The sequence below is a fragment of the Oryctolagus cuniculus genome, chromosome 16 (assembly GCF_964237555.1).
Source record: "Oryctolagus cuniculus chromosome 16, mOryCun1.1, whole genome shotgun sequence".
NCBI lineage: Eukaryota > Metazoa > Chordata > Mammalia > Lagomorpha > Leporidae > Oryctolagus > Oryctolagus cuniculus.
Genome location: NC_091447.1, coordinates 53,753,791 through 53,775,221, shown reverse-complemented (window position 1 = coordinate 53,775,221; position 21,431 = coordinate 53,753,791). Strand labels below are relative to the sequence as shown.

Sequence of the window (21,431 nt, the reverse complement as noted above, 5' to 3'; positions counted from 1 at the left end):
GAAACTCGGGCTTGGGTGGGGACAGAGTGAAGGGTGTGGATTCTCTCATGCATGTTTCAAGAATGCCCACTGAGTACAATGAACCAAGCAAATCTTCTCGGCTGTAAAGAGATCTCGAGGGAGAGGCAATCATGCCGTGACTAGGCGAAAGAATATTCCTGGAACATTGCATGGGATGAGCCCAGGCAGGGCAGAGTTTGTGTGTCCCTGGTCTGGAGGGAGTCCGAGACAGACGGAGAAGCACAGAGTGTGGGATCTGAGCCACAGTCAGCACTCTGTGTGTCATGCGGCCAGGAAGACGTCTCCAGGGACCTGTGGGTGGCCATGACCTCCCCTCACCCCGCCCCAGCACCCCGGGTCCACGTGGTACACACTAACAAAACCTTCCACCGAGTACTTCATTTCTTCCAAGACCTGCCCAGTAGATTTCCATACATCTTCTCACTGAAGGATCAAAACAAACTAGAGCAGCGCTCCTGCTAGCCATGCGATACAGGAAAAGCGAGTTCCCAGGAAGAAGCTGTACACAGACGCTCACTGTGAACGTCGACAGACAGCTGTGACATCAGCGGCGTGAACATCACGTGTACGCTGGCCACGTCCCGGTGACCACTTTGCAAAGCATGACGCTGGTTTTGAGATGACAGAAGGTTAATGAGCACACAGCAACAATCACGGTCTCTTGGGCCCCACGGTCCCTGGTGGTGAGGGACAATCTCTGGAGCCCTCTGAAAGCAGCAGTCAGGCAGCGAATTGACTCGGACTGAGAGTGAAGAAGCCCGGATCATGACCTGGCTGGCCAGAGCCTTAGCCAATCAGTTTGGCCTCTTGGCTTTGTGCGAGGGCCGCTGCCAGGGAGGCCCAGCACAGCGCAAGCGTCTTCCTGCAGCTGCTTAGCCCTGCGGATGCCAGGTCCCGGCTCTCTACCAGGCCCCCCAGGCATCCGAGTTGGAGCCCAAACTGCAAGGGACTTGGCTACCAAGGCTCTGGGTCCACAGAGCCAACGCCTCTCCGAGGTACACCAGTGCCGACTGCTCGCTTGATTCCAACAAGAGCCAGGTGGAAGACAATCTCTCCACTGCTTTTCTTTTAGTTTGTGTTCTTAGGAACATTTGTATTTTGCAAGAACTGTTAAATGAATTATGAATTTAATGTAGGTATGTAATCATGTTTTTTCCAACCCTAAGATCTTGGGCCTATGGGTCCTACTGAGAGTTGTCAGAAGACTGTTAAGGTGTGCGTACTGTCAAGGTCAACACAAAGCTAGGGGACCTCGTGACCTCTGAAAGTTTTGTGCAGACCTGAGTCATATACCCACTTCTAAGAGAAAGCAAGGGACTGTGGGGGAAGCGCTGGACATCTCCCACAGTGATCACTCCCAAACGCTAGGAAGTGGGGGTGGGCTCACACTTGGAGCAGCAAGCACAGGAGTGTGGTGAGTCACGGGCCATGGGTGTGGAGGGAGCCAGGAGAAACAGGAGCGGGAGAGCCCTGCTAGTCTGCGATCATTTCTAGACCAAGTGTCAGATCACGGAGCTCAGATTCGATGCAGGATGGAACGGCCACATCTGTCATCACCCACACCAGTGAAAGGGATGATGTGTAGTGTGTGTGCTTGTGGCACGTTAGTCCTGGAGCTTATGGTGAGTTATCCATAGCACTACAGTACACCAGTCAGAGCACGTTAGTCCAGTGCTCGGAGTGTGTTAGTCACAGCAATTCTAGTACCCAGTGCTCCTAGTTCATCAGTCACAGTGCTTGTGCACAGTACTCACAACATGCTGGTCACAGTACTACAGTATGTTAGTAATAGGACTTGTAGTGTGCTAGTCGTGGCACTTCTGGTGCATAGTGCATGCAGTTCATTTGTCATAGTGTTTGTAGTACATAGTGCTTGGAGCTCATCAACCACAGGACTGCAGGTATGTCAGTCACGGGACTGCAAGCATGTTCCTCGTAGTGCTGGGAGTACACCTGTCTTCCAAGCAAACCAGCACAAATGGTCTCCGTAAACAGAGGACCAGGCGCAGGAGAGCGGACGTGAATCTCAGGGTGACTCTTGACCAAGAGCTGCTGCACCAGCCATGGAATGGGACAGGTCTCCATCTTCCTAGTCTGTCAGCATCAATGTGAAAGACAGTGACCCAGAAAAGAAAGAAAAGTTCCCGCCAACACAGTCTCCAGTAGCTTCCTTCTCCGAACTCACCACTGCTCTACCAAGATAGAAACAGGAAACGCAAGCTTGTTCTTTTCTCTCTAGGCTGAACTAAAGATCAGGAGCAGCACGTGCAGTCCCTGTCGCAGGTGGGACTCCACGTGTAAGGATGAGAAGATGAAGCACCAGACAACATCACAAAAACTGAGAACACCCACCCACCCGTGAGAGAACTACTCCTAGAAATAGAACATTAAAGGCTAATCCTCCGCCTGTGGCACTGGCACTCCGGGTTCTAGTCCCGGTGGGGCGCCGGATTCTGTCCCAGGTGCTCCTCTTCCAGGCCAGCTCTCTGCTGTGGCCCGGGAGTGCAGTGGAGGATGGCCCAAGTGCTTGGGCCCTGCACCCCATGGGAGACCAGGAGAAGCACCTGGCTCCTGGCTTTGGCTCGGCGCAGCGCCAGACATACTGGCCATTTGGTGGGTAAACCAACAGAAGGAAGACCTTTCTCTCTGTCTCCCTCTCCCTCTCTCTCTAACTCAGCCTGTCAAACATTAAAAAAAAAAAGAAATAGAACATTAAAATACGCCTGCTTCTCACATTCAAAATTATTTTAGAGTGGGGGTGGAGCCAAGATGGCAGAATAGTGAGGGCGCGCACCGATAGTCCGGGAAAACTTAGTTTAATAAAAGGGGAGTTACGGTAGCCGCAGAAAAAAGAACCAGGAAAATATTGCAGGGGAAACCCTTCTGGATGGAGTGGCCGTGAATCGGAGGATCTACTGGGAGAACAAGGTCGCCCACCGTGCGGAAGCCAAGTCGCGGGACCGAGCCGCAGAAGCCCCAGGGTCTGCGCACCAGTGCTCCAAGGGGAGTGCATGCCACACAGACAACAGCGGGGAGACTTGGGACGCTCAGGGCTCCGAGTCCACACATCGGCGCTGGAAGGGGAGGTGAGCTCAATAACCCAAGACATTGGTGGGGAAACGGGGGTCAGAATCTAGAGGGGGGCCGGAAAGTGCAGCAAACTCACTACTGGAAAGAAGGAAAAAAAAAAGCTTCGGGGTTTCTCTTCCCCCTAACCTTGCAAAGGTTATAAGGCTGCAAGGCTTGAAGAATTCCCAAGAGAAAAGAGCAGGCCCCCTCTCTGGATTTACATATCAATGGGGGAGAGCTAAGGAACTGAGTCACTACAATTCAGTAGCCTAGGCAACCCAGTGGGAGTCCAGAGGAGCCAAAGACTGGAAGCCAAATACCATCAATTCTGCACAGCCGTGCCATGCGGTGTTACTTACCCCCTGAATAAATAAAATACATAAATAAATAAAAAGAGAGAGATTTACCATTTACCACGCATAACCTGAGGGTGTCACCTTTGCACACCCTTAACCAGGAAGAACCAGGCAGAGCTCTCAGGCCACACCCATCTCAAGCCTCCAAGGCTCCTCCAACAGCAGGCAGTCCACTTAACATGGACATAACAAAAAAAAAAAAAAAAAAAAAAAAAAAAACGCACAGTGATGCAAGAAGAATTAACTATGCCGAGTAACAAACACAGAAATCGAGGGAACAAGATCAAAGATGACACTATGATGCCTCCAAATAAGCAACACACCCCAAGCCAAGATTATGAAGATGATGAGATAGAAGAAATGCAAGATACGGATTTCAAAAAATTTATGATAAGAACATTTAGAAGTTTTCAAAAGCAAATCCTTGAACTACAGAAATCCTTAATGGACAAGATTGAAAATCTCTCTCGTGAAAATGAAATTTTAAGGAAGAGTCAAAATGAAACTCAGAAACTAGTAGAACAGGAAAGTGTTATAGTGAAGAGAAATCAAAATGAAATGAAGAGCTCAATAGATCAAATGACAAACACATTAGAAAGCCTTAAAAAAAGAATGGGTGAAGCAGAAGAGAGAATATCGGACTTAGAAGATAGAGCACAGGAAAACATACAGTCAAACCAAAGAAAAGAAGAGGAAATTAGAAATCTAAAAAATATTGTTGGGAATCTACAGGATACTATTAAAAAAACCAACATTCGAGTTCTAGGAGTTCCTGAAGGCATGGAGAGAGAGAAAGGATTGGAAGGCCTTTTTAGTGAGATACTAGCAGAGAACTTTCCAGGCTTGGAGAAGGACAGAGACATCCTAGTACAGGAAGCTCATAGAACCCCCAATAAACATGACCAAAAGAGATCCTCACCACGACACGTGGTAATTAAACTTACCACAGTGAAACATAAAGAAAAGATCCTAAAATGTGCAAGAGAGAAACGTCAGATTACTCTCAGAGGATCTCCAATCAGACTCACAGCAGACTTCTCATCAGAAACACTACAGGCTAGGAGGGAATGGCGAGACATAGCACAGGTGCTAAGAGAGAAAAATTGCCAGCCCAGAATATTATATCCTGCCAAGCTCTCATTTGTGAATGAAGGTGAAATAAAGACCTTTCATAGCAAACAGAAATTGAAAGACTTTGTGGCCACTCGTCCGGCCCTGCAAAAGATACTTAAAGATGTGCTACACTCAGAAACACAGAAACACGGCCATCAATATGAAAGAAGGGAAAGGAAGAACACCTACCAGTAAAAGAGCATGGGAAGCTCAAAGCATATACTAGAAAATATTTCCGGGAAAATGGCAGGGCAAAGTCACTATGTATCAATAGTCACATTGAACATTAATGGTCTGAATTCTTCAGTTAAAAGACACCATTTGGCTGACTGGCTCAAAGAACACAACCCAACTATTTGTTGCCTACAAGAAACACATCTCTCTAACAAAGAGGCAGGCAGACTGAAAGTGAAAGGTTGGAAGAAGATATTCCATGCCAACAGAAACCAAAAAAAAAGCAGGTGTAGCCATATTAATATCAGACAAAATAAACTTTAATACAAAAACTGTTAAGAGAGACAAAGAGGGACACTATATAATGATTAAGGGTTCAATTCAACAGGAAGATGTAACTATTATAAATGTATATGCACCTAATTACAGGGCACCGGTCTATTTAAAAGATATGTTAAGGGACTTAAAGGGAGATTTAGATTCCAATACAATAGTACTGGGGGACTTCAATACTCCACTCTCAGAAATAGACAGATCATCCAGACAGAAGATCAACAAGGATACAGCAGATTTAATTGACACTATTGCCCAAATGGATCTAACAGATATCTACAGAACTTTCAACCCTACATCTACAGACTTCACATTCTTCTCAGCAGTGCATGGAACCTTCTCTAGGATTGATCACATACTAGGCCATAAAGCAAGTCTTAGCAAATTTAAAAGAATTAGAATCATACCATGCAGCTTCTCAGACCACAGAGGAATGAAGTTGGAAATTAGCAACTCAGGAAACCCCAGAAAGTATGCAAACACATGGAGACTGAACAACATGCTCCTGAATGAACACTGGGTCATTCAAGAAATCAAAAGAGAAATCAAAAACTTTCTGGAAGTAAATGAAGACAACAACACAACATATCAAAACTTATGGGATACAGCAAAAGCAGTATTGAGAGGCAAATTTATAGCAATAGGTGCCTATATCAAGAAATTGGAAAGCTACCAAATAAATGAGCTTTCAGCGCACCTAAAGGACCTAGAAAAACTCCAGCAAACCAAACCCAAATCTAGTAGGAGAAGAGAAATAATTAAAACCAGAGAAGAAATTAACAGGATTGAATCCAAAAAAAATTACAAAAAATCAGCCAAGCGAGAAGCTGGTTTTTTGAAAAAATAAACAAAATTGACACCCCATTGGCCCAACTAATTAAAAAAAGAAGAGAAAAGACCCAAATCAATAAAATCAGAGATGAAAAAGGAAACGTAACAACAGACACCACAGAAATAAAAAGAATCATCAGAAATTACTACAAGGACCTGTATGCCAGCAAACAGGAAAATCTATCAGAAATGGATAGATTCCTGGACACATGCAATCTACCAAAATTGAACCATGAAGACATAGAAAACCTAAATAGACCCATAACTGAAACAGAAATTGAAACAGTAATAAAGGTCCTCCCAACAAAGAAAAGCCCAGGACCAGATGGGTTCACTGCTGAATTCTACCAGACATTTAAAGAAGAACTAATCCCATTTCTTCTCAAACTATTCAGAACAATCGAAAAAGAGGGAATCCTCCCAAATTCTTTCTATGAAGCCAGCATCACCTTAATCCCTAAGCCAGAGAAAGATGCAGCACTGAAAGAAAATTACAGACCAATATCCCTGAAGAACATAGACGCAAAAATCCTCAATAAAATTCTGGCCAATAGAGTACAACAACACATCAGGAAAATCATCCACCCTGACCAAGTGGGATTCATCCCTGGTATGCAGGGATGGTTCAACATTCGCAAATCAATCAATGTGATTCACCACATTAACAGACTGCAAAAGAAAAACCATATGATTATCTCAATTGATGCAGAGAAAGCATTTGATAAAATTCAACACCCTTTCATGATGAAAACTCTAAGCAAATTGGGTATAGAAGGAACATTCCTCAATATAATCAAAGCAATTTATAAAAAACCCACAGCCAGCATCCTATTGAATGGGGAAAAGTTGGAAGCATTTCCACTGAAATCTGGCACCAGGCAGGGATGCCCACTCTCACCACTGCTATTTAACATAGTTCTGGAAGTTTTAGCCAGAGCCATCAGACAAGAAAAAGAAATCAAAGGAATACAAATCGAGAAGGAAGAAGTCAAACTATCCCTTTTTGCAGACGATATGATTCTGTACTTAGAGGATCCAAAGAACTCTACTAAGAGACTATTGGAACTCATAGAGGAGTTTGGCAAAGTGGCAGGATATAAAATCAATGCACAAAAATCAACAGCCTTTGTATACACAAGCAATGCCATGACTGAGAAAGAACTGCTAAGATCAATCCCATTCACAATAGCTACAAAAACAATCAAATACCTTGGAATAAACTTAACCAAGGACGTTAAAGATCTCTACGATGAGAATCACAAAACCTTAAAGAAAGAAATAGAAGAGGATACCAAGAAATGGAAAAATCTTCCATGCTCATGGATTGGAAGAATCAACATCATCAAAATGTCCATTCTCCCAAAAGCAATTTATACATTCAATGCAATCCCAATCAAGATACCAAAGACATTCTTCGCAGATCTAGAAAAAATGATGCTGAAATTCATATGGAGGCACAAGAGACCTCGAATAGCTAAAGCAATCTTGTACAACAAAAACAAAGCCAAGGCATCACAATACCAGATTTCAGGACATACTACAGGGCAGTTGTAATCAAAACAGCATGGTACTGGTACAGAAACAGATGGATAGACCAATGGAACAGAATTGAAACACCAGAAATCAATCCAAACATCTACAGCCAACTTATATTTGATCAAGGATCTAAAACTAATTCCTGGAGCAAGGACAGTCTATTCAATAAATGGTGCTGGGAAAACTGGATTTCCACGTGCAGAAGCATGAAGCAAGACCCCTACCTTACACCTTACACAAAAATCCACTCAACGTGGATTAAAGACCTAAATCTACGTCCTGACACCATTAAGTTATTAGAGAACATTGGAGAAACCCTTCAAGATATTGGCACAGGCAAAGAATTTCTGAAAAAGACCCGGGAGGCACAGGCAGTCAAAGCCAAAATCAACTATTGGGATTGCATCAAATTGAGAAGTTTCTGTACTGCAAAAGAAACAGTCAGGAGAGTGAAGAGACAACCGACAGAATGGGAAAAAATATTTGCAAACTATGCAACAGATAAAGGGTTAATAACCAGAATCTACAAAGAGATCAAGAAACTCCACAAAAACAAAACCAACAACCCACTTAAGAGATGGGCCAAGGACTTCAATAGACATTTTTCAAAAGAGGAAATCCAAATGGCCAACAGGCACATGAAAAAATGTTCAAGGTCACTAGCAATCAGGGAAATGCAAATCAAAAGCACAATGAGGTTTCACCTCACCCCAGTGAGAATGGCTCACATTCAGAAATCTATCAACAATAGATGCTGGCGAGGATGTGGGGAAAAAGGGACACTAACCCACTGTTGGTGGGAATGCAAACTGGTCAAGCCACTATGGAAGTCAGTCTTGAGATTCCTCAGAAACCTGAAGATAACCCTACCGTTCGACCCAGCCATCCCACTCCTTGGAATTTACCCAAAGGAGTTTAAATTGACAAACAAAAAAGCGGTCTGCACCCTAATGTTTATTGCAGCTCAATTCACAATAGCCAAGACCTGGAACCAACCTAAATGCCCATCAACGGTAGACTGGATAAAGAAATTATGGGACATGTACTCTTTAGAATACTACACCGCAGTAAGAAACAACGAAATCCAGTCATTTGCAACAAAATGGAGGAATCTGGAACACATCATGCTGAGTGAAGTAAGCCAGTCCCAAAGGGACAAATACCATATGTTCTCCCTGATCGGTGACAACTGACTGAACACCAAAAAGGAAACCTCCTGAAGTGAAATGGACACTATGAGAAATGGTGACTTGATCAGCATAGCCCTGACTGTTAATGGACAGCTTAATACATTATCCCTCTTAGTATTTTTTTTGTCTGTTCTACTTAATATGACTGGTTTAATTCTGTAATTATCACACAGTTATTCTTAAGTGTTGAAAATTAACTGAAATGTGATCCCTGTTGAACATAAGAGTGGGAATAAGAGAGGGAAGAGATGTATAATTTGGGGCATGCTCAAGCTGACTTGCCCCAATTGGTAGAGTTGGAAACATACCAGGGGATTCCAGTTCAATCCCATCAAGGTGGCATGTGCCAATGCCATCTCACTAGTCCAAGTGATTAATTTCAGTTCACAATTGATCATAATGAAAGGACTAAGAGTCAAAGGGAGCACATAAACAAGTCTAGTACCTGCTAACACTAACCGATAGAATAAATAAAGGGGAGAGTGATCCAACATGGGAAGTGAGATACTCAGCAGACTCATAGAATGGCGGATGTCCTAAATAGCACTCTGGCCTCAGAATCAGCCCTAAAGGCACTTGGATCTGGCTGAAAAGCCCATGAGAGTATTTCAGGCATGGAAAGCCAAGACACTCTGGCAAAAGATCTCTGTGAGTGAGATCCCAGTGGAAAGAACAGGTCTTCAAAGAGGGAGGTGCCTTTCTCTGAAGGGAGGAGAGAACCTCCACTTTGACTATGACCGTGTTTAAACAAGATAAGAGTTGGAGAACTCAGAGGGCTTCCATAGCCTTGGAAACTCATGACTGGTGCATAGGGAGATTACTGATGCCATAAACAGGAGTGTCAATTTGTAAAGTCAACAACAGGAGTCACTGTGCACTTACTCCTCATGTAGGATCTCTGTCCTTAATGTGCTGTACATTGAGGCTTAATGCTATAACGAGTACTCAAACAATATATTTCACTTTGTGTTTCTATGGGGGTGCAAACGGTTGAAATCTTTACTTAATGTACACTAAACTGATCTTCTGTTAAAAAAAAAAAAAAAGAAATTATCAACTCCCAACTTGACTCTCACTGGGATTAAACATGACAATAGGTCTGATCTGATTTCATCATCATTTAAAAAAAATCATCTATTATTTTTCACTTTATGTTTCTGTGTGGGAGCAAACTGTTGAAATCCTTACTTAAGGTATACTAAGCTGATCTTCTATATATTAAGATAATCGAAAATGAATCTTGATGTGAATGGAAGGGGAGAGGGAGTGGGAAAGGGGAGGGTTGTGGGTGGGAGGGACGGTATTGGGGGGAAGCCATTGTAATCCATGAGTCGTACTTTGGAAATTTATATTCATTAAATAAAAGATAAAAAAAATTATTTTAGAGTGCATTACTTCCATGGAAAGTGAACATTCTGCAAGCAGGAAAAATGCTTTCAAAAGAAAACCATAATCACCAAATTAATGGTGGGAGAGAAATCAAATAGCTGTTTGGAATCAACCAAGAGTGGTGGCAGTAAACGAACACCGTGCAGGGAATTCCCCTCCAGGCCCAGAGGAAAGAGGAAAAGACAAAGACAGGGTGGGGAGATGAGGAAAAGTCAGAGGGAAGCTGCAACGTGGGACTCACGTCCATGCGGGGCGTGGCTCTCAGCATCCAGTGCCTAAAGGGAGACGTTAGAGCCGGGAGGACATTCAACTGCGGGACGTACCAAAGAGCTGCCCAATAACGTCACGAGAACCAAGCGCGGACTATCGGAAAAGAGCGAGAGCCCACAGACAGGAGCTCCCTGCTCCCCCAGGGCAGGGTTTGGGCCTATTGCACCCGTATGTGTGCAGCCGCCACCAGAACAGGACCCAGCAAACAGCAGGTGCACAATAAATGTTACTGAATAAAACAGCCAATGACTCTGTGAGACTGTAAATTAGCACACGCTTCTAAGGAAAATGTGGCCATATCTACACAGACAAAACGGATGCCTTTGCCCCCAAAATGTCTAATAGAAACGAATGATGATGAAAATAATTACACTCACATAAATCTGAAACCAAGATGCTCCTGCAGCTGTGCCTTTAGTACGAAAAGATAAACAAGCCTTCACATGCCCCACAATCAAGATTGTTTGAGTGACTACGGAGCCCCTGTCCATTACAGCCATGAACAGCGGACAGTGCAGTTCCGCCAACTTACAAGAGTAGGTATGAAACAGGTGACTGTATAAAAAGTTACAGAGATCGTTATGGTGTGATCTCATCATAAAAATGAAAATACACGCAGCTAAAAGCATTATACGTAACGTGAAGATCACTGAACAGCAAAGGGTGCCTGGGAGAATCGCTGACAGAATGCTACGTGAGGTTTATTCCTGTGTGTGGGTTTAACTTGGCTAAACTGTACTTTATCGTTTTCTTCACGACACGTATTTTCAGGGCAGGCATTTGGCACAGCACGACTAAGATGCTGCTTGGGCTACTCACGCCCGTATCAGAGGGCCTGGGTTTGAGTCCTGACTCTGCTCCAGGTTCCAGCTCCCTGCTGATGCTCACCGGGGGAGGCAACGGGAGAAGACCAAAGGACTTGGTCCCTCCACCCACAAGGTCACCTGGATGGAGTTCCCGACTCCCGGCTTCGGCCTGGCCCAGTCCCAGCTGGTATTTGGGGCATGACAAGTGGATGGGAGTTGGATCGATCTCCCTTGGTCAAAAAAATGTATATTTTAAATGTATACTTTATAAATAAAAAACTCAAAAGTTACAGCTCTTTCACAAAAATCTGAGCATTTGGGAGAAAAAAATCACAGTGGACATCTCACACACTCGGCATGTGCATTTTAGACAGTTCATGAGAATGATTGGTTAATAAACTCTGTGGCCCCCAAAGTGGGCTTAGCCAGTGGGAAGTAGGGGCCTGGGACACGGGTGCAGCTGCAAAAGCAGAGCCCTGCTGGGCCTGGCACTTAAGGACATGCAGGGAGATGAGACAATAGGACCCCAGGGGGAAACCCAGCAGTTTATACCAACTTTCCCTTTGCCCCCGGATTTGTTTAAACCCAGTTCCAAATCACACATCACTGTAAAACTTGCAGAAATATTAGCAAGCACGTAGACTAGCTAACCACGCTCATTACTGGAATCGAAGCACATATTTGACAAGAGCAGAGCTGACACTGCCCCCTTGCTGTCCACACCCCTGGAAGAATCCTCAGCCAGAGTCCCCAGCTCCACCCTCCCATCCCGACTGCCAATCATTACAGCCCCACTCAAGACTGTGCCTGGCACAGGACAGGGCCCCATGACAGTGACAGACGGTGGAATCCAAAGGGAGCTGATGGAACTGGGAGTCCTCCTGTAGGTCCCCAAATAGCTTGTGACGTGGAACCCAGAGAGCTCGGAGACAACGCCCACGTGATCTGAAATCCTAGGCTGCTGATCCCACCGGGGGCCGGCACGCGGACGCCTCTGGTCTGGATCCCACCCGGCCTCAGGTTTTCTCAGTACAGGGGTGTGTGCAGGGAGGGGCCGCTGTCTCCACGGCAGCTGTGGATGGTGCTGTAAGACACACCGCTCACACACGCTGCTAAATTCCCCCAAACTCCTCGTGTACCTGGCCCCTCCTTCCTGCTAAGGGCAGGTGGTGCTGGGCCCTTCGGATGGCACGGGTGGCCTCGTGTCCCCTGTCCCCGGGGCCCCTGGCTGTCACGGGGAGGAGCTGCTGACGTGGGGATCGGAGGCCAGGCCACCTCCTCAGCCCCCGCACCTGCTCAGAGGTCTCCTGGTGAACCCAGACTTCAGGAATCAGCAGAGCACAATTACTGGGCATTTTTATCTGCGACTCTGAGAACCACAAAAGCGGCTGGTGGTTTCTGCAGCCTGCTCGGACTGCCACAAGAAGTCCCGTAAACCGAGAGCTCATAAACAACACAGGCACGTCCCTCACAGCTCTGGGTGGGAAGGCTGAGATCGTGGCCCCGTAATCGGGCCCCAGGCGAGGGCCCCTCCTGGGCTGCCGACAGCGTCTTCCTCTCTCGGGGCCCCAGGCACAGGCGCAGCACCCCACAAGGGAGGAGCCTCCCAGCTCTCCTCCCAGCAGGGCACCCATCCCGTTCGTCAGGCTCCACCCGCACGGCCAAGTTGCCTGCCACAGGCCCCGTCTCTGAGTCCATAAAGCTGAGGACTTGATTTCCACACCTGAGTTTGGGGGGACACACACTCAGCCCATAACACTGTTTACAATCCATCCCAATGGAATCCTTAGCTAAAAGGGTGGCGAGGAGGCTCCTTACCTGAAAAAGTAGGTTTCGGCCCCCTTGTAGTGGCCAGGTGTCAGTCTGAGGGGAGGGTAGCTGGTGGCCAGGGGCCGCACCATGAACAGGCCCATGGCCAGGGCCACGAACAGCACAGGCAGCAGCAGGTCCGCGAGCGTGCCCCTCCAGGCCCGGAGCATGTGGCGCAGCTGCTTATGCAGGAGGGCAGCCACCTGTGCCACAAGGAGCTGGCGGCCCTGCACAGGTGGGGGCCGCACAGGTGAGCCACCTGCAGGGGCAGAGACCACAGGGGCTGGTCAGGTGCAGGAGGCTGGTCCTGCAGATTCTCCTCAATTATCCTATAGGTGAGCCTGCGACAACCAACAGCCTGGGGAGCGCCACGTGGGCCACCACCCCCCTACACACACACACACACACACACACACATACACACACAGTGCTCCCTGCGTCACAGGAAACAGAGGCACCAAGCACAGGCCTCTGCCTCCCTGGCCTGCAGGGTCAGAGCGCATGGCCCTGAGGAGGAATGCCATGGGTCCCACCTGGCCTTGTCCCCAAGCACAGAGCAGGTGAGCGGGGCCTCATGTCCACCATCAGCAGCTGAAATGAAGCCTGGGACGTCAGCTAGGATGGCACACAGCAAAGACAGAAGATGCCGGGAGGTTCTATGGCCCAATGCCCTGACTGAGGCTGCTCTGCCTGGCCACCCGCCAGGCACCCGGCCCTTCACCCTCCATCCTCCCCGCCTCCCACTGCGTTTTCTCTCTGTCCCTAACGGAGGTCTTTCCTTGGCAATCCCCAGGTTATGTGCCCAGCAGGATTCTGGGAATAACCTCCACACGTGCCGTTCCTCCATCCCTCCACCCCAACCCCTCCCGCACCTTCCACACTCCCTGGAGGCTGCACGGCCACCACTGAGCCTTCAGCCCAGAGCGCCCCTCATCCCCTCAGGACACAGCAAATCTGAAGGGGGTCCTCAGCTGTCAGAAGGGACAAGTACAGTCGGGAAGAAGTGTGACGTGTGCGTCGTAGGTCTACCGATCCTCTGCAGACTCCTCCAAACCATCTGTCCACACCGCCCCGGTTAGGACACGCCAAACATCTCCGTGCACCTGCGCCGGGTTAGGCCAGGTGCTCTCAGCAAAGCTGCTCAACGTGAGGGTGAGGAGGAGGGAGAGGCAGGCAGAGGGTGACGTCACCCACACCTGCACGGAGGAACACAGCTTGTACTCAAAGTCCAATACGAGGCTGGCGCCGCGGCTCACTAGGCTAATCCTCCGCCTTGCGGCGCCGGCACACCGGGTTCTAGTCCCGGTCGGGGCGCCGGATTCTGTCCCGGTTGCCCCTCTTCCAGGCCAGCTCTCTGCTATGGCCAGGGAGTGCAGTGGAGGATGGCCCAGGTGCTTGGGCCCTGCACCCCATGGGAGACCAGGAAAAGCACCTGGCTCCTGGCTCCTGCCATCGGATCAGCGCGGTGCGCCGGCCGCAGCGCGCCGGCCGCGGCGGCCATTGGAGGGTGAACCAACGGCAAAGGAAGACCTTTCTCTCTGTCTCTCTCTCTCTCTCACTGTCCACTCTGCCTGTCAAAAAAAAAAAAAAAAAAAAAAAAGTCCAATACGAAACATCTTACGTGAAAAGCACCCTCGGCTGCAAATACTGAACCAGCTTAACAGAAGAGCAACAAGCAAAACCCAAAACGCAGTGTTAAAGAAGCGGTGCCACTTTGAAGGATAGATTATTTGTGGTGCTTTGAGCCCAGAGCTGCAGACGCACAGCTGGGGATGAACACACTCATCTGGATTAACTCCCTCTTTGCTCTGAGACCTCTGCTGGGCCCACAGTGTGGACGGCACGCCCTCTCTGGTTTCTGTCCTCTTGAGAGTGTGACAGAGCAGTGGAGAAGAAACTACAAAGACATCACCCAGCAAAGGGGAATCAAGTGTCCTGAGGGAGGTGGGCGGAGCTGAGAGCACCGGCACCCCGGAGCCAGTCCCTGGGCTACTGGGGGGGGAGTGAGAGAAGAGGCACCCAAGTGGGGGTTCGAGCAGCATCCTCGCAACCAGCAGCAGTCATATGCATGTGACCTCGGAGAGATGATGCCTGGCTGGGCTGTGGGCCACCAACTTTATGCATTATCAGTGGGGATTCACACGCAGCTCTCTATGACAGTTAAGTCAGCCACGGAGCGATTCTGATGCCACGAGGCACGGTATTACACCACATTTGGTAACCACATGAGGTTACCAGGCCGACAGGGCGTGTGTGGGCCTGGCCAACATCATGCAGGAGCTTCCTGTTGCCCAGCCACGTGACTTCTCAAGGTAATCACTGAGAAAACTGCTGTCTTTGCAGGCAGCTGAGTGAGGAGCTCATCCAGTGGCAAAGCAGGTGCATCCCACGGTTCCGCCTCGAGAGGTTCCGGAAGGGCCTGGCGGTCCACGCCCACAGGCCACCACCCTCACACGGCCTTACACGGCATCTGCTGTCAGTCACGCCAGACACCACACACAGCTGCCTGCCAATGGTGGTGCACTGCAAACACCCGTTGTCAACAGAAGTGGCACAAAGCTGTGTGACTAGGGGCTGGCGCGGTGGCACAACGGGTCGGGCTGCTGCCTGCAACGCCGGCATTGTAAGTGAGTGCCTGCTCAAGTCCCAGCTGCTTCTCTTCCAGTCCGGATCCTCGCTAATGCACCTGGGAAAGCCGTGAGTGACAGGTCATGTCGTAGGGCCCTGCCTCTCACATGGGGGACCTGGATGGAGTTCCTGGCTCCTGGCTTTGGCCTGACAAGCTCTGGCCATTGTGGACATTTGGGGAGTGAATCAGCGGATGCAAGATCTGTCTCTCCCTCTCTCTTAACTGCCTTTCAAATAAATAAATCTTTAATAAAAATGCTGTGACTGAACTGGGCAAACTTTCCCTGGTGGGGCAGTGGGCATGGGAGCAGGGGTGCTGTCGCTCACTGGCCCTGCTCAGCGAAGGTCATGTGAGAGTCACAGCGGGGTGAGGCAAGTTCACCCCCACCAACCGGATTCCAGTGCAGTCTCACCCACCCACACGCTGTGCGACTCCTAAAATCACCGAGCTCTCGGAATGTCATCTCAGCTGTAAAACAGATAACGAGGATTATGATCCGACACCGATGAAGCCGTCAGGGCAGGCGTAACACTGACCTCCAGGCACGGCGGGTGCTGGTGGGAGAGCCTCGGTAACTCTCTGGAGAGAGGTGTTCCCCACATAAGAATAAATTTTCTCCACCTTCCCATATGTGTTAATTGGTCATAAATGAGGAAAAAATAAAAGGCTAAGATAGTTTATGGTTATGAATCAACCACCAATCAAATATTCATGGCTAATCTTAGAAAAGTGTTCGCATGAATAATTTAACAGTCAAAATTAAAATGCTGGACCAAATTGTTATGAATTGTCTTATATGACTTATGAGTGTAATTATATTCAAGGACTCTAGTTACATATATAATTACGCACTCCCATTTACCCTGACCATCAAATCGCTCAGGGGAAAATGTCCAAACATTTTTTTTCTTGGTCCAGCAACAGCACATATTCAAACGTTAACACCTCGTGAGGAACTTACAATATCAAAGTTTCTGCAGGAGCCTCAGAATGTCTGTCCACATTACCAAGGACATGCAAATGTTCTTAGATATTTTAAAATACAGCATCATGAAGGTAATACTTTCAAGTCAGTGAAGAGAGTACTTCAAAAGGAAAGTGGACAGCCAGCATGCAAAACAGGCAGCTCACCCAAGATCTGCGAGCGAGCCAGTGCTTCGGTGCTGCAGAACGGGGCAGCGGTGGGGGTTTGCAGCTCCTCTGTACCGTAAAGATGAAAGATGCTGACACCTGGAGTACTGCCGGCTGGCAGGAACGGGTCTCCTCACACACACTGCTGGCGGCCGGCAGACCACAGTCTTCCGTGGGAAGCAAACGTGGGTCATCCCGGCTCTGCTAACTGTGCTCCGTGAGTTGTTTCACAAACACTTTGGGGCAGATGCTCAGCGCAGCACGTGCTGCCTCGAGCGCCAGGACCAAGTCCCACCTCCACCCATGGTGCTCCTCCCTGCGGGGCAGCAAACGATGGTGCCAGCACCGGGAGTCCAGCCACCCGTGTGGAGGCCTGGCTCCCGGCCCTCGCCTGGGGGCACTTGGGGAGTGAGGCAGTGGATGTGAGACTTTGCTCCTTCTCACTCCCTTCCAAACACAATGAACATTTTAAAAACTCATGATCTGTTTATGCCACATTTTCTCCATCCAGTCATCAACTGATGGACATCTGGGTGGACCCATAACTTAGTTATTGTGAACCAAGTGGCTTTAAACGCGGGGGCAGGCATGTCAGCAGAGAGTAACTCACTGCCCCAAGTCAGCAGGAAGTAGCTCTAAAGACAGATCATCATCCCCCCACCCCTCCTGGACTTTGGGGGCTGATTTAGTCCCATATAGCACTTGCTTTATAACAACCACAAGGGGGGAGTGTTAGTAAAATGGTACAGTCTTATCTGCGTCACCATCTACGCCCGGATGCCATCCTATGCTCTAGCCCACCACCGCCTGTGGGGAGCAACTCGGACTAGACTGTTACTGGAATTAAGACTTATTCTATGCATCTGCTCTCCCACAATATGGCCTTGGGAGAGGAGTAACAACTTCTACACAGCTGCCTCCAGTTCAACCAATAAACAGCAGGACCTGCTCCTGATTGGAGGAGAGCAGCGTACTCGGCGTGTGGGTAGCAGAGTTGGGATTGGTGGAAGAGGACTATAAAGGAGGAGAGAGACAACATGCACCAGGAACATCTATCTGAAGGAACACCTGTGCAGCCCCTGAGAGAGCCGGCCGGTGGTGTGCCGCTCCCCCGCGGAAGTGGGGAAAGTGGCAGGGGGAACCGCCCTTCCACGGAGGTGGAAGGGTCGGTAGCCAACCCGGGAAGAACCAGCAGCAAACCCGGGGAGGGCCGAGCAGACGAAAGAACAACGCAGGGTCCTGTGTCGTTCCTCCGTGAAGAGGGGGAGCGACAACCGCCATTGCTGAAAGCCAGGTGACCAGATGGCCCAACCACCAGTGTCACCTCCACCCCCACCCTAGTGGGATTCATTTACTCCTACTTCCCTGCCTGTCCCCGCCCAGGCAAAGGTTTAAGAGGACGTGTTCCGGAACACATGCTCTCTTCCCCCACCCAACAACAAACCTTTACTCTTTGGGGCTGGCACCGTGGCTCGCTTGGTTAATCCTCCACCTGCGGCCCCAGCATCCCATATGGGCACTGGGTTCTAGTCCCAGTTGCTCCTCTTCTAGTCCAGCTCTCTGCTGTGGCCTGGGAGGGCAGTGGAGGATGGCTCAAGTGCTTGGGCCCTGCACCCACATGGGAGACCAGGAGGAAGCACCTGGCTCCTGGCTTCGGATCAGCGCAGCGCACCAGCCATAGTGGCCATTTTGGGGGGTGAACCAACGCAAGGAAGACCTTTCTATCTCTCTCACTAACTCTGCCTGTCAAAACAAAAAAAAATAAAATCAAACCTTTACTCTTAAAAAAAAACTTGGGGGTACACATAGCTCTTTCATATGCTAATTTCATTTCCTCTGTATATAGACAAGACAGATTACCACCCAGCCATAAAAAAAAATCTATTGCAACAAAATGGATGCAACTGGAGACAGTTATGCTTAATGAAATGAGCCAGACCTAAAATGACAATTATCACATGCATGTTGTCTGATTTGTGGTAGCTAACACAGTGCAAAAAAAAAAAAAAAAAAAAAAAAAAAAAAAAAAAAAAAACAAACCCTGAATGTGTAAGAATGAAACTGACATCTTATGAGTTGATTATGGTTTATAGCCCTTGTCTATAGGCCTGTGGAACAGTGGTCTATTTTTTTTAAAGATTTATTTATTTCAAAGTCAGAGTTACACAGAGAGAGGAGAGGCAGAGAGAGAGAGAGAGAGAGAGAGAGAGAGAGAGAGAGAGGTCTTTCATCTGCTGGTTCACTCCCCAGATGGCCCCAGTAGCCAGAGCTTCTTCCCGCTCTCCCACGTGGGTGCAGGGGCCCAAGGACTTGAGCCATCCTCCACTGCTTTCCCAGGCCACAGCAGCGAGCTGGATCAGAAGAGGAGCAGCCGGGTCTCGAATTGGCCTGGTGCTTCAGGCCAGGGCGTTAACCCACTGCGCCACAACGCCAGCCCCAATCTACTTTTTACTTGCTAAACACTATCTTTAGTGGAATATTAAGCCTGTGATTATAAAGCAAATTTAAAGTATCACAAAAAGGAAAAGGAAAAAAAGGAGGAGGAGGAGGGAGGGAGGGAAGAATTGTTATGTTCCTATAATCATGTCTACAAAATACAAGAAATCTGTTCATTGTATAATAAAAAAAATTCAGTCTTAACACATATTAACCAAAATAAGCTCCTGGCTTTGGATCGGCACAGCTCCAGCAGTTGCAGCCAACTGGAGAGTGAACTAGCAGATGGAAGACCTCTCTCTGCCTCTCTGTAAAATCTACCTTTCAAATAAACAAACCTTTAAAAAATAATTAAGGCAGTTAAGGTATTTTTCAACCTCTAAGACTTATGCTTGTTTGTGTGGTGAGGTTATGACTACTTTAGTTGCCTTCACAATTTTGGTTTGTTTTTTTTTTTTTAAACGAGTTTTTATCCATCTTGCAATGAATTATTTTGAAAGAACTACACCTTACTCAGGAGATGAAGCGCAGTTTCATGAGAGGGAAGGAGTGTGATTCCCTCCTCACTGGGCTGGGCACTCAGCATCCCTGTGGAGAGTCGGCACCCATATCAGAGCACCTCAATCAAGTCCTTGCTCTGCTGCCGAGCCCAGCTTCCTGCCAACACCCACCCTGGGGAGCAGGTCGTGGCTCAAGTAATCGGGTCCCTGACACCACATGAGAGATCTGGACTGAATTTCAAATTCCTGTGGGCATTTGGGGACTGAACCAATGGATGAGAGTTCTCTCTCTCTCCCTCCCACCACTCCCTCTCCAATAAGTGAATAAATATTAATCCTCTGTTCACTGAATCACATAATCTTAGAGCTGAAATGGATCTTTAAAATAACACAGTTGTGAGGCCAGCTCTGTGGCATAGCAGGTAAAGCCACCACCTGCAGTGCCGGCATCCCATATGGGCGCCAGTTCGAGACCCAGCTGATCCACTTCTGATCCAGCTCTCTGCTATGGCCTGGGAAAGCAGCAGATGGCCCAAGTGCTTGGGCCTTTGCACTCATGTGGGAGACCCAGAAGAAGCTCCTGGCTTCATATTAGCACAGCTCCGGCCATGGCAGCCATCTGGGGAGTGAACCAGTGGATGGAAAACCTCTCTGTCTCTAACTCTACCTTTCAAATAAATAAATAAATAAGCATAGTTGAGGCCTTTCATTTACTTACAATTAAGTCCAGTTCAGGAGAGGCGGTGAAGTAAGTTAAATGGGAGACGAGGGGGCAGTGTGTGAAACAGCGGGCTTTCACTCGTGTGGCCACCAGGGTGGGGGCTTAGTCACCTGGTGGAGTAAACTTCTCAAGGAGCTCCCAGCCTTGGGCCAGGTCCACTGTGACGGCCCCTGACAGCTTTCCCCGGCCAACAGGGCACGGATGCAGTGGTCACAGGGAGGTACTGCAAGGAGGCTGCCGACGCCCGGGACCCAAAATACCAGGGTGTCAGCTGCCAGCTGGGGAGGGTGTTGCAGGGAGCTCTAGAGCAGACGGAGTCTGTGCAGAGACAGCGACCGTGAGACAGGGCACGTCACGCGGCTGGGGAGAGAGCCTGCAGGATGTTCGCCCCCGCACCCCAGCCATGCCCTGGTTTCAGAATTCTGACAGGCAAAGGCAGACGTCACCGCACATGCACTCAGCACTCAGGGGAACAGGATCCGTGAGCTCTCCTGTAGCCCCCGGGATGCTGAGCGGACCCGCGGAACATGCTTGCCATTCAGGGGCACACCTTCAAGGTGGGTCTTAGTAAATTCACTTGGGAGCCACGCGACACAGCAGCAGGAGTCGGGGGGCCTGAATTTCAGCCTGGCTTCCTCTGAATGCACGGAACAGTTTGAGAAAGCAATTTTCTTTCAGTTTCCCCCATTTACAAACCAAGAAGTTAGACAGCGTGGTCTTCAGCTTTGTCCACGCGAAGACGATTGCTGCATGAATTTTCACAAATTGTGACCGTGTTCCTATTCATATCATTTGTGCATCTCCAAGGAGAAAATCGGCAAAACCAGACGTCCTTTTACTAAGGTACGGGAGAGAGGGGAGAGAGGACGATGACGGGGCGTGAGTGTGTGTGTGTATCTGGACGGCTTTATTTATGATCTCGCAAGCACATCTCATCTAATTTTACAACACCTCGTCTGCTCGCTTTTTATACCTAGTACATCACTTTGGTAAAACACTGTTTGCCTCTAAAGACAGAAGCAGGAGACTCAGGTAAATGGCGACTGTCCACACGCCGGGCCTGTGCAGCTCCAGCTGCCACGTAGCTTTGGCAGCGTCGCTTGGTTCTTTGAAAAGA

At 48.5% G+C, this 21,431-nt stretch overlaps 1 protein-coding gene across 1 annotated transcript in view; it reads right to left on the bottom strand.

Moving 5' to 3' along the window:
• LOC103345127 (ATP-binding cassette sub-family A member 13) overlaps window positions 1-21,431 on the bottom strand; it is a 347,717-nt gene that overhangs the window by 146,987 nt on the left and 179,299 nt on the right. Inside the window, exon 35 of the mRNA XM_070059456.1 lies at window positions 12,907-13,156. Coding sequence (XP_069915557.1) covers window positions 12,907-13,156 — 250 coding nt within the window. The remainder of the gene's footprint in view (window positions 1-12,906; window positions 13,157-21,431) is intronic.